The sequence below is a fragment of the Scleropages formosus genome, chromosome 13, assembly GCF_900964775.1.
Source record: "Scleropages formosus chromosome 13, fSclFor1.1, whole genome shotgun sequence".
Lineage (NCBI taxonomy): Eukaryota > Metazoa > Chordata > Actinopteri > Osteoglossiformes > Osteoglossidae > Scleropages > Scleropages formosus.
In genome coordinates this window covers 2,845,751-2,859,892 of record NC_041818.1, presented here as the reverse complement: position 1 = coordinate 2,859,892, position 14,142 = coordinate 2,845,751, and the positions used below count along the sequence as shown (strand labels likewise).

Genomic DNA, 14,142 nt, shown 5'->3' with positions numbered 1-14,142 from the left:
AGTGGCTGCCCACCTCTCCTGTATTTTATTGTAGATTAAATAAGACTTCTAAGACAATTTAATAAATAATCCATCCATCCATCCATCCAACTTCTTGCCTGCTTGTCCTACTAGGGTCACGGTGGCAATAGGGAGAGCAGAGCAGCCCATATGTCCCTTTTCCCCGCAACTTCTACCAGCTCAACCCGGGGGATCCCCAGCCGCTCCCAGGCCAACTGGGAGATATAATCCCTCCAGCGGGTCCTGGGCCGACCTCGGGGCCTCGTCCCAGTTGGCCATGCCTGGTATACCCCCAAAGGGAGGCACCCAGGGGGCATCCTTACCAGATGCGCGAACCACCTCAACTGGCTCCTCTCAATATGGAGGAGTAGTGGCTCTACTCTGAGTTGCTCCTGGATGGCTGAACTCCTCACCCTGTTACAGAGAGTAAGTATCACGACCGTGCGGAGAAAACTCATTTCAGCCACTTGTATCCGTGATCTTGTTCTTTCGGTCATTACCCAGAGTTTATGACCATAGGTGAGGGAAGGGATATAGACCGACTGGTAAAGAGAGCTTTGCCTTATTGCTCAGTTCCCCCTTCATCACTACAGTCTGGAACACCGACCGCATTACTGCTGCCTCTTCTCCCAGTCTGCAGCCGATCTCATGCTCCCTTCTCCCCTCACTCGTGAACAAGACCCAAAGATACTTAAAGTTCTCCATCTAGGGCAGATTTTCTCCCCTTACCTGAAGGGGGCATGCCATCCTTTTCCGTGACAGAAGCAAGGACTCAGACTTGGAGGTGCTGATCCTCATATCAACCGCTTCACACCCGAGTGCAAACCATTCCAATACATGCTGCAGGCATTTGTGTGACGGTCTCAAAAGGACAACATCATCCGCAAAAAGCAGAGACATCACCTTCCGGGCCCCACACAGAATGCCTTCCTGACCTTGGCTGGCCTTGATATCTTGTCCATGAAAACCACAAACAGGAGTGGAAACAAAGCACAACTTTGGTGGAGTCCAACACCCACATTAAACGAGCTTGACTTAATGCTGAGTATGTGGGCACAGCTCTTGCTCCATATGTACAGAAATCGAATGGCCCGCAGTAGTGGCCCCGGCACCCCATACTCCCGAAGCACCTCCCATAAAATTTCTTGTGGAAGAAGGCTTACGACCAGGTTCAAGTCCACAAAACACATGTGGACTGGATTAATGAACTCCCATACCCCCTCAATTATCTCTAAGAGGGTAAAAAGCTGGTCCACTCTTCCACGGCCAGGATGGAATCAGCATTGTTCCTCTTCAGTTCGAGGTTCATCTATCTGCTGGAGCCTCCTTTCCAGCACCCTGGCACAGACTTTCCCAGGGAGGCTGAGAAGTGTGATACCCCAATAGATGGCACACACTCTCCGTTCCCCTCTCTTAAAGATAGGGATCACCACCCCAGTTTTCCAATCCAAAGTCACTGTCCCAGAGGTCCATGCTACATTGCAGAGGTGTGTCAGCCATGACAGCCCTACAACATCCAGGGCCTTAAGCAGTTCTCATGTTTCAAGTTTTATTGTCATAGGTACAAGTACCATGAAATTATTCTTGAGTGCTTCTCCACAGACTATGAACATAAACAATCGATAATACTGCACAAAACAAAACAATAACAATAAGTAATGCTAATAACAATAAATAACAATAAACAGCAATAAACAGCCAGAGAACTTAAAACTGAGAATCTTTAAAGTGACAGTGTAATGTGCCAATGTGCTTGGAGGGAGCAGTCCAACTCTAGTTACAAAAGGTGGCATGCTGGTGGGTGTTGTATGCTCTTACAGCAGTGGGGTAAAAGCTGTTCCTGTACCTAGCAGTGCGGGTTGGAATACACCTATGCTACTTTCCAGACGGTAGAAAAAAGTGCCCATGCAGGGTGACTATGATCTTTCATGATGCACATCGTTTTTGAGGCAGGGTGTGGTGTAGGTGTCCTGAACTGCTGATAGCTGTGTGCCGATGATTTCCTGAGCTGTTTTGACCACCCTCTGTAGGGCTTTCTTGTCCTGTATGGAGCAGCTACCACACCAGGATGTAACACATCCTGTGAGGACAGACTCCACAGCACACCTGTAGAAAGTGGTGAGGACTGTAGTGGACATCCTGACTTTCTTCAGAGGCCTGAGGAAGTGGAGACATTGATGGGCCTTTTTGATGATTGATGCTGTGTGCTCAGTCCACGTTAGTTTCATAGTGAGTGTGACCCCTAGGAATCTGAAGCTGTTGACCTCCTCGATATTGTCCCCTCCGATGTAGATGGGTGCATGATCTGTATCCTGTTTCCTGAAGTCAATCACCAGCTCCTTAGTTTTACTGACATTGAGAGACAGGTTGTTGTCCTGGCACCACTCCTGCCAGGAGCCTCACCCTCCTTTCTGTAAGCCATCCCATCATTGTTGGCTATCAGACCCACAATGGTGGTATCGTCAGCAAACTTTATGATGGTGTTTGAGCTGTGACTGGTCATGCGTGAACAAGGAATACAGCACCGGGCTCAGGACGCTTCCCTCTGGAGTGCCAGTGTTGAGGATCAGTGGGGAGGAGGTATTTCTGCCAACCCGCACACGCTGGGGTCTGTTGGTGAGGAAATCCAGGATCCAGTTGCACTATGCGGCACTCAGTCCCAGACCTAGTAGTTTGTAGATCAGCTTGGTCGGGATGACAGTGTTAAATGCCGAGGTATAGTCCACAAATAATAGCCTTGCATAGCAGTTGTTGCTGTCCAGGTGAGCCAGAGTGTGTGTGATATTGCGTCTTCAGTGGATCTGTTGTGGCGGTAGGCAAACTGCAGTGGGTCCAAAGTGTCTGGGATAGTGTCCTTAATGTGTCTCAGCACCAGCCTCTCAAGCATTTCATTGCAATGGGGGTCAGTGCCACTGGGCGATAGTCATTAAGGCAGCTCACTTTCTTTTTCTTAGGAACGGAGTAATGGTGGTGTTTTTGAAACAGGTGGGTACAGTTGAGCTTTTTAAGGAGGTGTTAAATATGTCCGTGAAAACAGTAGCCAACTGCTCACTGCATGATTTTAAAACCCATCCTGGGATTCCGTCCAGACCACAGAGACGGTGAAAGTGGAGTCCTGCAGTGCTGTGGGAGCTTGTACTGGAGGGTCTTAGTTTGCAAGCTCGAAACGGCCGTAAAACACGTTCAGTTCGTCAGGGAGAGACGCACCGGCACCTGTCAATGTCTGCGTCTGTGGTTTATAATCTGTTAAAGTTTGAATTCCCTGTCACAACCTATGTGCGTCTTGAGTGCAGTTAAACTCTGATTCTACGTTCCTGCTGTATTCTTGTTTCATGCTGGCGATGGCTTTCCGCAGCTCGTACTTACGTTTCTTGTACACGTCCATGTCTCTGGACTGAAACGCGCAGGAATGTGCATGGATCTTATTTTAGATTTCGGCAGTGATCCACAGCTTTGGTTAGGGAATGAGTGGACTGTTTTATGGGGTATGCAGACACTAACACAGTACCAGATGAAGTCCCTGACCACTGTGGCATACTCGTCCAGATTGGAGGATGAGCTTCTGAATGTGTCCCAGTCCACGGAGTCAAGGCAGTCCTGGAGCCTTTCCTCCGCTTCTGATGTCCGGCGCTTCATCGTATGCATCACAGGCTCCTCTCGTTTTGAGTTTCTGCTTGTAGACCAGGAGCAGCAGAATCGAGGTGTGATCTGACTGCCCGAGGTGTGGACACAGTAGGGAACGGTATGCTCCTTTGTGTGAAGTGTAGCAATGGTCCAGGGTGTTTGAGCCTCTGGTGGGGCAGGAGATATGCTGATGGTACTTTGGGTACACATTCCTGAAGTCTGCTTAGTTGAAGTCCCCAGAGATAATGAACAGGCCATCGGTGTGCTTGTTCTAGTACTTAGCGACGACGTGGTACAGTTCGTTCAAAGTGTTGTGTGTGTTCCCTTGGGGTGGGATGTAAACTGCGGCCATGAGCAAAGCCGAGAACTCCCTTGGCAGGTAGAACACTAGGCATTTGGTCAAAAGGTATTCAAGATCCGGAGTGTAGTTCTGTGAAATCACCTCCACATTCATACACCATGTGTCATTAATAAGAAAGCATACTCCTCCTCCTCTTTTTTCCCCCGATGAATCAGTGTAATCTGCGCAGTAGGTTGAGAAGCCCTCGAGCTGGACCGTGTGGTCTGGCGTGCTGGCGGTGAGCCATGTCTCCGTATAGCAGAAAACACAGCAGTTCCATAGTTCTCTTCGGAATTTAAGTCGTCCTCTGATATCGTCCAGTTTATTGTCCAGAGACCTGGATAGGAAAACGCTGGGCATTGGAGGTCGTAGCCCGTGGCGTTGAGTTTTCACCTGTACGCCAGCCCTGCGGCCCCTTTCCAGGCTCGCCTCTTCCTAGTGGTCTCAGGTGAGTCGCGGCCATGTTGTTCGTGGCAGAATGAAGGTAGCGATTTCAGCTCTCTAACACCAAGAATTGTGTCTAATTGCACTACTTCACCTATCTGCAGAAGTGTTTGGTGATCATAAGTAATAAGAAAGTAAACTGGCTGGAAGGTTAGCTATACAAACAAAACAACGTACATAAAACTAACAAGTCTGCAAGGATCAGCAATCAACAAGTCGCCACGCACCAATGCCATCTTTTACAGTTCTGGGTGAATCTCATCCACACCCTTTGTTTGCCACGGCGGAGCTTTCCAACTACCTCAGTGACTTCCACTAGGGAAATGGACTCTGATACCCTGGAAGCCTCTGGCCCTGACTCCTGTAAGGGAGGCATATCTCTTGGGTTTAGGAGTTCCTTAAAGTGCTCCTTAAACCTCCCGACAATATCTCCATTTGAGGTCAGACTTTTTCCATCTTTGCTGAGCACAGCTTGGGTGAAGCTCCTCTGACCCTTCCTGAGTCGCCGGATGGTTCTCCAGAACCTCTTTGAGGCCGACCAACAGTCATTTTCCATTTTGCTTCTGCAACAGCAGCCGCTGCCGCCTTTTTTGCCTGCCGGTACCTATCTGCTAAGTCAGGAGTCCTCAGAGCCAATCAGGCCCTAAAGGCCTCCTTCTTCAGCTTAACGGTTTGCCTCACCATCAGTGTCCACCAACGGGTTCTTGGGTTGCCGCCGTGACTGGCACCAACAAGTTTTTGGCCACAGCTGCGCCTGGCTGCTTCCACAATGGAGGTTTTGAACAGGATCCATTCAGACTCCATGTCTCCTACCTCCTCCAGGACATGAGAGAAGTTCTCACAGAGAGGGGAGTTAAAATCATTCTGGACAGGGTCCTCTGACAGTCATTCCCAGCACAGCCTCACTATGCACTTGGGTCTACCAGGTCTGTCCGTCAGTTTTCCCTGCCATCTGATCCAGCTCACCATCAGATGGTAATCAGTTGACAGTTCAGCACCTCTCTTCACCCGACTGTCCAGAACATAAGGCCTCAAGTCAGATGAAACAACTACAAAGTCAGTCACTGACCTCTGGCCCAAGGAGCCCTGGTACCAAGTACACTTACAAGCAACCTTGTGTTTGAACATGGTGTTTGTTACACACAAACCATGACTAGCACAGAAGTCCAATAACATTTCAGCATTCGGGTTTAGATCAGGCAAGCCATTCTTCCTAATCACCACATTCCATATTTCGCAGTTATTGCTAATGTGAGCGTTGAAGTCCCCCAGCAGGACTATGAAGTCTGTAGATGGGGCCCTGTCCAGAACCCCACCCACTCTCTCCAAGGAGGTTGAATACGCTGAGTTGCTGTTTGGTGCAGAAGCACACACAACAGTCAAAGTTTTCCTCTCTGTAACCTTAAGTTGCATTGAGGAAACCCTCTCGTCCACAGGGACGAATTCCAACTGTATGGCAGCCAGCTGGAGGCTTGAGAGTATCCCACACCCGCCTGGTGCCTCTAACCCTGTGCAACTCCTGAGTAGGAGAAAGACCACCCCCTATCCAAGAGTTTGCCAAAGCCAACACTGTGAGTGGAGGTGAGCTCAATTATATCTTCATGGTATCGCTCAACCTTCTGCACCAGTTCCGCCTCCTATCCCCCCAGCAAGGTTACATTCCACGTGCCAAGAGCCAGTTTTTGCCGTAAGGGGCCCTGACGCCATGCACCCCCCCACCCCCTCCTGCTGCCTGAAAGGCATTGCACCTGACCCCCATGTAACACCTTGTGTGTGGTGGGCACATGTGTCCCCCCCCACATTGCCTTTTCGGGCCGAGCCCAGCTGGGTTACATGGACTGCCCGGCCACCAGGTGCCCACTTAAGAACACTACCCTCAGGCCTGGCTCCACGGGTAGGTCCCAGTGACCCTATTCTGGGCAAGGAGTTTAATAAGTAAGTAAATAATAACAGCATTGTTGCTGTATGGTAGGTAGCTTGATTTCCCAGTTCAGCAAGGTGCGTCTCATCCATCATGGCAGTTTATCATCATCTTCATTCGGCATGGCATATTATAATAATAATAATAATAATAATAATAATAATAATAATAATAATACATTGAATATGCTTTTAATGAATATAACAATTTCCAAAATACTAAGAGGGTGTTACTTTCTGAGGTGCTCTTGAAAATTAAGGACATAAATCGCACCTGTGATCTAAAAAAAGGAACTTCCACTCTAGACTATGCCTGGAGGTGAATTCATCACATGGATTGTCCACACTACAGAGATCCTGAAAAAAATGAAGACAAATGGTGGGTGAAGGGAGAGAACGAAACCTTCCAGCCTGAGTTGAGATGAATAATTTCAGCATGACCATCGGCGTTCGTTACCTTCAAAAACTGTGGCGTGGCAAGTCGAACCGTTGCAACAAGGCATACCTGCTCCTCCAGGGATGACTGAAGCGCCCTGGGTAATGCCAGCTCAAAGCGATTGCAGGACATGGTAGGCACTGAGCGAGGGAACACAGCACAGCTGTCAGGTTACAGGTACTTGGTGGCACAGCGAGTAGCGCTGCTGTCTTACAACACCTGGGTGGTGTGAGAGGATGTGGGTTTAATCCCCGCTCAGTCTGTGTTTCTCCTCATGTCTATGTGGGTTTCCTCCAGGTGCTCTGGTTTCCTCCCACAGTCCAAAGACATGCTGTTCAGGTTCCCCCACAGTGTGAGTAACAGCAAGAGGGTGCTCCACTGATGTATGGGTGAGTGACTTTGGAGAAAAGCGACTGCTAAAAAATGTGACTATAAACAAAGTCATGCTACACAGACCGTAAAGGAGCTATAAGAAACACTTGCATTTCATAACTTATGAATTCTGGACAAGTTTAAGGACAGTGGCACTCAATCACATTTTTGAGATATGGCATTTTTTTGTCCATGTTATATACCAGGGCAGCTCTCAGCTATTGCTCAATGATTCCAGGATAGGCTCTGCATCACTGCAACCTGAAGCCTTATCTGGCAGCGCAAGGGGACATACCCTGGATAGGATGCCAGTCCGTCACAAGGCACCCCAAGCAGGACTCAAGCCCCAAACCCACCACACAGCAGGCCCTGGCCAAACCCACTGTGCCACCACTCCTCCAGTAATAAATAATGATAATAATCACACATACACACTGACTGAAGCAGCTTGTCCCAAGCAGGGCTGCGGTGAGCCGAAGCCTAACCTGGCAACGCAGGGTGCGGGGCTGGAAGGGGAGGGGACACACGCAGGGCTGGAGGGGGAGGGGACGGGGACACACCCAGGACAGGATGCTGGTCTGTTGCAAGGCACCCAAAGCGACTCTCGAACTCCAGACCCACCAGAGAGCAGGCACAGACCAAATCCGCTGCACCACCATGCCCCCCCATTATTATTATTATTATTATTATTATTATTATTATTATTATTATAAAAATAAGAAGAACAACACTGGGCTAGGTAAAGCTTTCGGTTAAGTAGAGTGCCTTAAGAGTCTGTTCAGCTTTACAATATTTGGAGTGAGACACATACTATAATGTGGTAAGGAATGGATGGGATATACAGTATAGGAAATTGAACTTTCAAGGGTAGAATTAAGGTAAGAACGAGCCATGAGCCTTTTCTAAAGGGAATCTCATTTGGCCATAAAAATCTAATTCTAATAACTCTCTTCATCCAGTAAATTCAATTTGTGTAGGTAACACAATCATTATATTGCAAGACAATGGCATCGTAGGTGATTTTAATAAAGCAAGCATATAACAAAAAGTGAACAAAATATTAACTAGAGTATGGCTATTACAACATGATACTGTAGCACGTAGTGGGTTCAGATGAGGCAAAGGATGCCTGAACACCGTTCATTACGAACGTTTATTGGAATACCAGCACACAGCAAGAGGTATCTGCGCGTAACGAGGGAAATAATGCTCTTGGTCCAAGGAGCCCTTTTCCTCAAGGGCCTACCCCTCAAACCAGCCTTTCTAGCCCTTTTTATCCTTTTAACTCTGCCCAACAGACACTCACCCCTTTATAATCCCTGTCAGCCCCCACAGCGGCTGCACAACTCAAACCCGCTCAAACAGGACACACAGGTTGTTACTTTATACTTTGTGGTTATCAATATTTTACACAGAGATTTGTGATGAATTTTTCATTTTGCATTTAGCTCTATATATGTTGCTTCTAGGAACAAGTATTTTTGGCGCACACATAACATTACTACACTACAACACATGACACTTACCATAATTATGAAACTTGAAATCTCCAACAAATTTTACATATTCATAGGTAGGAGCTTCCTTTGGATCCATGTTTCCTCTAGCTAGATGACAACAAAACTCGATGTGCATCTCATCTAGAACGACAAGAAATTTCCAGGTTTCCATTACAACTGATTGATGAAAGTAATTCCTCGGCATGAATCAGCACTGCATCTGGTCATTAATTTCATTAGTAAATAAATTTAAACTTTTAGTATGGAATACTGTCAGTGTGGATCAGCTCATAATAAAGTACTGCAACGTAAGCTCTGGCTGGAGAGCTACCCATGATTTAATAAGGAGTCGATCAATATGTTAAAAAAAAAAAAAAATCCTAAAATGTAAAAAGGACACAACTAATAGCATAGTGGTTAGTGTTGCTGCCTTTAGATCTAAAGGTTGTGGGTTCAATCCCCACAGCTAGCTGTAATAGCCTTGTGCAAGGTACTTACCCTAAAATGCTTTAGCAACATCACCCACCTGTCTAAATGGGTAAATAACTTCAACATTATAAGTTTCTTTGGAGAAAAAGCATCAGCTAAACAAATAAATGTAAGTACACAACTAAAAAACTGAAGAGAGAAAATGGTTATTGTAATCTTGCCACCAGTGTCTTACAACCTACTGTTAGATTCTGATGGACTTATGCTATGTATAAATGAGGGGGCTGCGTAAAGGAGTCTGAGCCATTATGACCACAGATGGTAGCCTTGGGAGTTCACCATGTCAACAAACAAAGAGAGACATAGGGCAGATTCTAATGTTCTCATCGTGTGCCACAGGGAAGCGTCAAGCTACACGCAAATCTGACGAGAAAATACTATTATTTAATTATTGTCCTCAGTTTCACTACAAAGGCCACACTGTCTGAGTCAGAACAAATAACTTTTATGACTGTCTAGAATCTAAACAGAAGCTCCGTTTTAAATAAACATCCAAGCAGCATTACTGGCTTAGTCACAGTCTGCGAGAGCCACGTGGAGAATGCCCGACGTTTGGTGACATTCCTTAATGATGGGTTGGAAAAAGCTCTCTTTCAAAAGGTTTATTATTTTAAGACTTTGACAAGTGAAAGAGAGGCTGCAGAGCCAGTGACTGGAGAAAGGTTTTATTTTAACCACTGGGAATTTCAGTGTGCTCTGTGTGGCAGGACTTCAGTCATACCTGAGTTTTTTTCTCGACACCTGAACTACTACTCCCAGGCACAGTCAAGACAGTAACCAAACCTGGGAGGAGAACAGTGCCACAAAATACTATAGCAGGACTGGAGGCAGTTCAATGGAAAGCGGAAAAAGCAAGACACCTCTACCACCCTCGTGAGGACGGCTGCAGGGACAGAACCCACACACATCTCCAGTTTGTGACACAGGATTAAGGTCACGATGTATCTGCAATGCGATGGAGACCCTATGCACCACAGAAGGATTATTAAATCAAACCTAATGATAATTAATGCCAGAAATAACCTCCACAAAGAAGCTGGAGCTATTTTTAGCTACACAAAGCCATGTCATGAAAGGACTCTGGAGGAAATCCAGACTGGCTGTATCTTTAAGTGCACCTCTGAAAGACATGACGCACATGACCGTGAGATGCTAAATGAAAGAGGACATATTCCTTTCCCTTATCGTTTTATTGAAAGAAAACTCAAAGAAATTAGAATTAATTTTTCCCCAACCCATAATCTGTGGTTACATTTCTGTCATGTTGGAATATGTGAGCTAATAAAAGGCTTAAAAATAAAAATAAATATCACCATAGAAATAAATGACAGTAATCAACCATAAAGATAATCTGCACATAATTTGAAACATTTTTGTCCCCATAAAGAAATTAAAGTTGCACTGTGTTCAGAGGGATAGGCAATGGGAATATTGGGTCTTTTTTACTGTAAGTAAACAGTAGGAAATGTTGCCCTTTGATCATTTAGTGATGAAAAGCATGCTGATTCACCTGTCAAGGTGTTTTTGTTGTTCATCACTGTGGTAACACGAGGCTGCTCCACATCTGTGTGCACTGCTCCTTTCTGGCTTCCAGAGAACCCAGTGATGCCACCAACTTTGTTGTGCCCAAAGACAGAGGCGTGAGAAGGGCCTGCAGCATTACGTTTGCTCAAAGGTACTTAATGAAACCTGCATGCAGCTCCATCCTCAGCACATACGCTTGGGTTCGAGGGTGGAGGGGGTTGACAGGAGCATACTCACTCTCCAGGAGGTCCACAGCAATGGGATCAGCCATCAGCATGTGGGTTGACAGCAGTTTGTAGACTTCGCCATGTTCGCACTCAGGGAGAAAGTTCAAGATATTTTGGTCCACCATATCTGACTGATGCAAAAGAACATTTGTCATACACAACAGACGTGTCTGTAATGAAACAGAGCTACAAGTAAACAGTACAAACAAGTGAATTCCAAGGAAGTACAAAAGATGAACTGTAACACAAACAGTGCAAAAGTAACAGCAAACAGAAAAAAAAAATAAATAAATAAAAACCCACAAAAACAAATACCTTTAAGTAAGCAAAAAGTGTGTTCAAGTCATTTTGTCCTTCCACATGAAATCACAGTTTAGGCTGAACAAAACTATGCACTGCAACGGTTTTACAAAACTTTATATGCAATTATATGTAGGATACAAAAATGGAAATATGAGGATGCATCTCAACAGGACATTATAAAGTAGTGCATTTGTGTTTCTTAATGCTTCTCAATGACAGAGGAGAAAAGCATAACAGAACAACAGATCCGCTACCAAAACATATGGTTTTTCCCAGCTGCTTGTATTGGGATCGGGTTCCGATCTCCACTTTTTCTGGCGTATCAACCACATAATAAGGCTACAATGCGGCTTGTTTACTACGACTTAAAACTATTAACTCATGCAACTAATCACACTTAATATTTTCAAAAACAAGCAGTAGCAATGGTTAAGGAATAACATGGGTAAGCGATAAAATGTGTACTCTGTTGCTTTTGTTGACTAATATTTCAAATATTAAACATCACTATTGTGACTGAAAGATTTGATAAAAGCGTGAGCTATCTGGTTTATAACAATTTAACAGCTAGACATGTGAAAAAAGGTTATTTTAATCACAATCTCAGCTGCACAACCTGAACAGCAAAGATAAACCCTATCATCAAAAATTACTCAGTTAACCAAAACTTTTACATTGATTAACTGCACTTTTAAGTTTATTCATACAGTATACATTTTTCTCCAAAGCAACTTCCAGTAAACACTTTGTGGTGTTACCAGCCCTAACCTTATTCACCCAAGCTGACTTACAGTGCTAGACACACTACTTAGTGCAATAAACCACTCAGGCATACAGAAGTGAAACACACTTTCTCTGTGTCACTCACACATACTCTGGGTGATCTTAATCACCAATCCACCTGAAAAGCATGTCTTTGGACTGTGGGAGGGAACCCATGCAGACACAGGAAGAACATGCAAATGCATAAGGATTGTATGGAGATTGAATCCACACCCGCACCACGCAATGCCACTATGTCACCCATTATTCACTGTAACTGTTCAAACTATTTTATTGCAAATATTCTTATATTTACTCTAGAAAACTGTGTACATACAGTGCTGCTTGAAAGTATGTGAAGCCCTTGTGCAATTATAGATTCACATAGTTTTACCACTAAATGGTTATTTAATAAGAAGCGGTCTTTCTCATCTGAGATAACAGGTGTGTAATGACCAAATTACATATGTTGGTTTACAGGAACTTGTGCATCATAGAAAAACAGAAGTAGTGCAGATGCAAAAATAAGTGAATCCCAAGTTGCACTAGTTAAACCAAGTAGTAGAATCAGGTGTGTAAATCAGAAGCACTTATTTATTTATAAGTTTATTTTACGATTTAACATTTATGTAACATCCGGACGGGAGACCAACATGAATGCGTTTTACTCTAACATCCAGACATGGGCATAAAGTATGATGACCCCACGTGCATTTATAAGTGCACAGTGCCAACTGGGAAGAACAGTCTAGAGGTTAAATGGTGAACACCGGACAAAGGGACACAGAGCACATTTTCACAATCATGATTAGTGAAAACAGGGATCTGTGACTGGGACTTGAATGTGTAATGAAATAACAGACTGGAACACTGGACCTGGACAGGAGAACAAAAGGCAGGCACTTGGGATTGGAACAAACACCTACGGAAGACAACTTCGGAAATAGGTGCGAAACTAAAGCTCGCAAGGAAATCACAGTAGACCGCTGATTAAGAATCTGACAATCTAACCACAGTTGTTTGTTCCTTTTCTACTTGACTAATCACCAGATGGTGAACAGGTGTACGAGTCAGGGTTAGAAGCACTGAGTGGTGCCTCCTCTGGTAACTGGGGGTATTGTCCCTGTGGGTCATTAGAATTTAATACATTTATTTCAATATTTTATACAAGTATAATGATCATCCCTACAGGGTCCAAATACAGTACCTTCAGGCAACACTGTATTTCTGAAGTTATAAATGACCTGTAGGGAAATTCTGGAGAAATGTTAAATCATGCTTCGCCAGATTTGTCTATAATACAGTACATATGGACGGAAAGCGTAAACTTTTAAAATGCTACCCAAAGCAGATAGCCCCACATCTTCTGGAATATCACACAACCATAGAAATAAAATGATGTGAAGCAGAGGAGAAAGCTAAGACTCACAGCGAATTACCTAGTTTTGGGGCTCCGGTGACAACTGTTCTTCCTACACTGTAAAAATCATATTCTATGGTTCAAGAACTATTCTGACATCAGGATATGTTTGCCATCTGCTTTGCTTCGTCTTCCTAAGCAGGAAACAAACTAAAAACAAACACTGAGTTACTCTTGTGTATCTGAAGTCTCCAGTGAATGTGCTAGTTCAATTTACAATGTTTTGGTTAATCTAAACAGTTTGTAGAACTGAGGGATGACATAAAACTGTCTTAGAAACACATGCACACACACACACACACACACACACACACACACACACACACACACACACACACAGAAACCGCTTGACCCAAGCAATAATAATTTATTTTACATTATATATAATATTATTGGATAGTGCTGCTGCTGTAACATTCTTTATAGCAATACTTTATTTCAAATGAACAAAACTGAGACATTATGATATTAATTCAGTTGACCTGTAACATTTGGCAGTGCTATCCTGTGAGCTGCTCTGGTTTCCTCCCACAGTAAAAACATGTTTCAGATGCCTTGGTGACTCTGAATTGCATTTAATGTTTGTGATGGACAGGTGTCCCATCTAGGGTGTGGCCTCGCTGTCCTAGTGCTGTGTGGTTCTGGGATAGGCTCCTGACCATGGTGACTCCACACTGGACAGGTTACTGACAATAGCGAGTGTGTGAACTCCGACTGTAAAGCCCTCATGGACCCGGTTTTTTACCTTTTAAACTTTTTACCAGCTTTTCTTGAGGCAGCTG

At 44.7% G+C, this 14,142-nt stretch overlaps 1 protein-coding gene across 9 annotated transcripts in view; it reads right to left on the bottom strand.

Annotated features, from left to right (window-relative positions):
• LOC108929636 (neuronal PAS domain-containing protein 2-like) overlaps positions 1-14,142 on the bottom strand; it is an 83,666-nt gene that overhangs the window by 20,415 nt on the left and 49,109 nt on the right. For 6 of the 9 annotated variants that reach the window (XM_018744356.2, XM_018744590.2, XM_018744424.2 and 3 more), the window contains exons 7-11: positions 10,886-11,006; positions 10,635-10,739; positions 8,663-8,776; positions 6,786-6,904; positions 6,603-6,685 (exon numbers count right to left, since the gene is read on the bottom strand). In XM_018744356.2, the coding sequence (XP_018599872.2) occupies positions 6,603-6,685; positions 6,786-6,904; positions 8,663-8,776; positions 10,635-10,739; positions 10,886-11,006 (542 nt within the window). The remainder of the gene's footprint in view (positions 1-6,602; positions 6,686-6,785; positions 6,905-8,662; positions 8,777-10,634; positions 10,740-10,885; positions 11,007-14,142) is intronic. The other 3 variants (XM_018744850.2, XM_029257664.1, XM_018744938.2) reach the window with 2 other exon arrangements.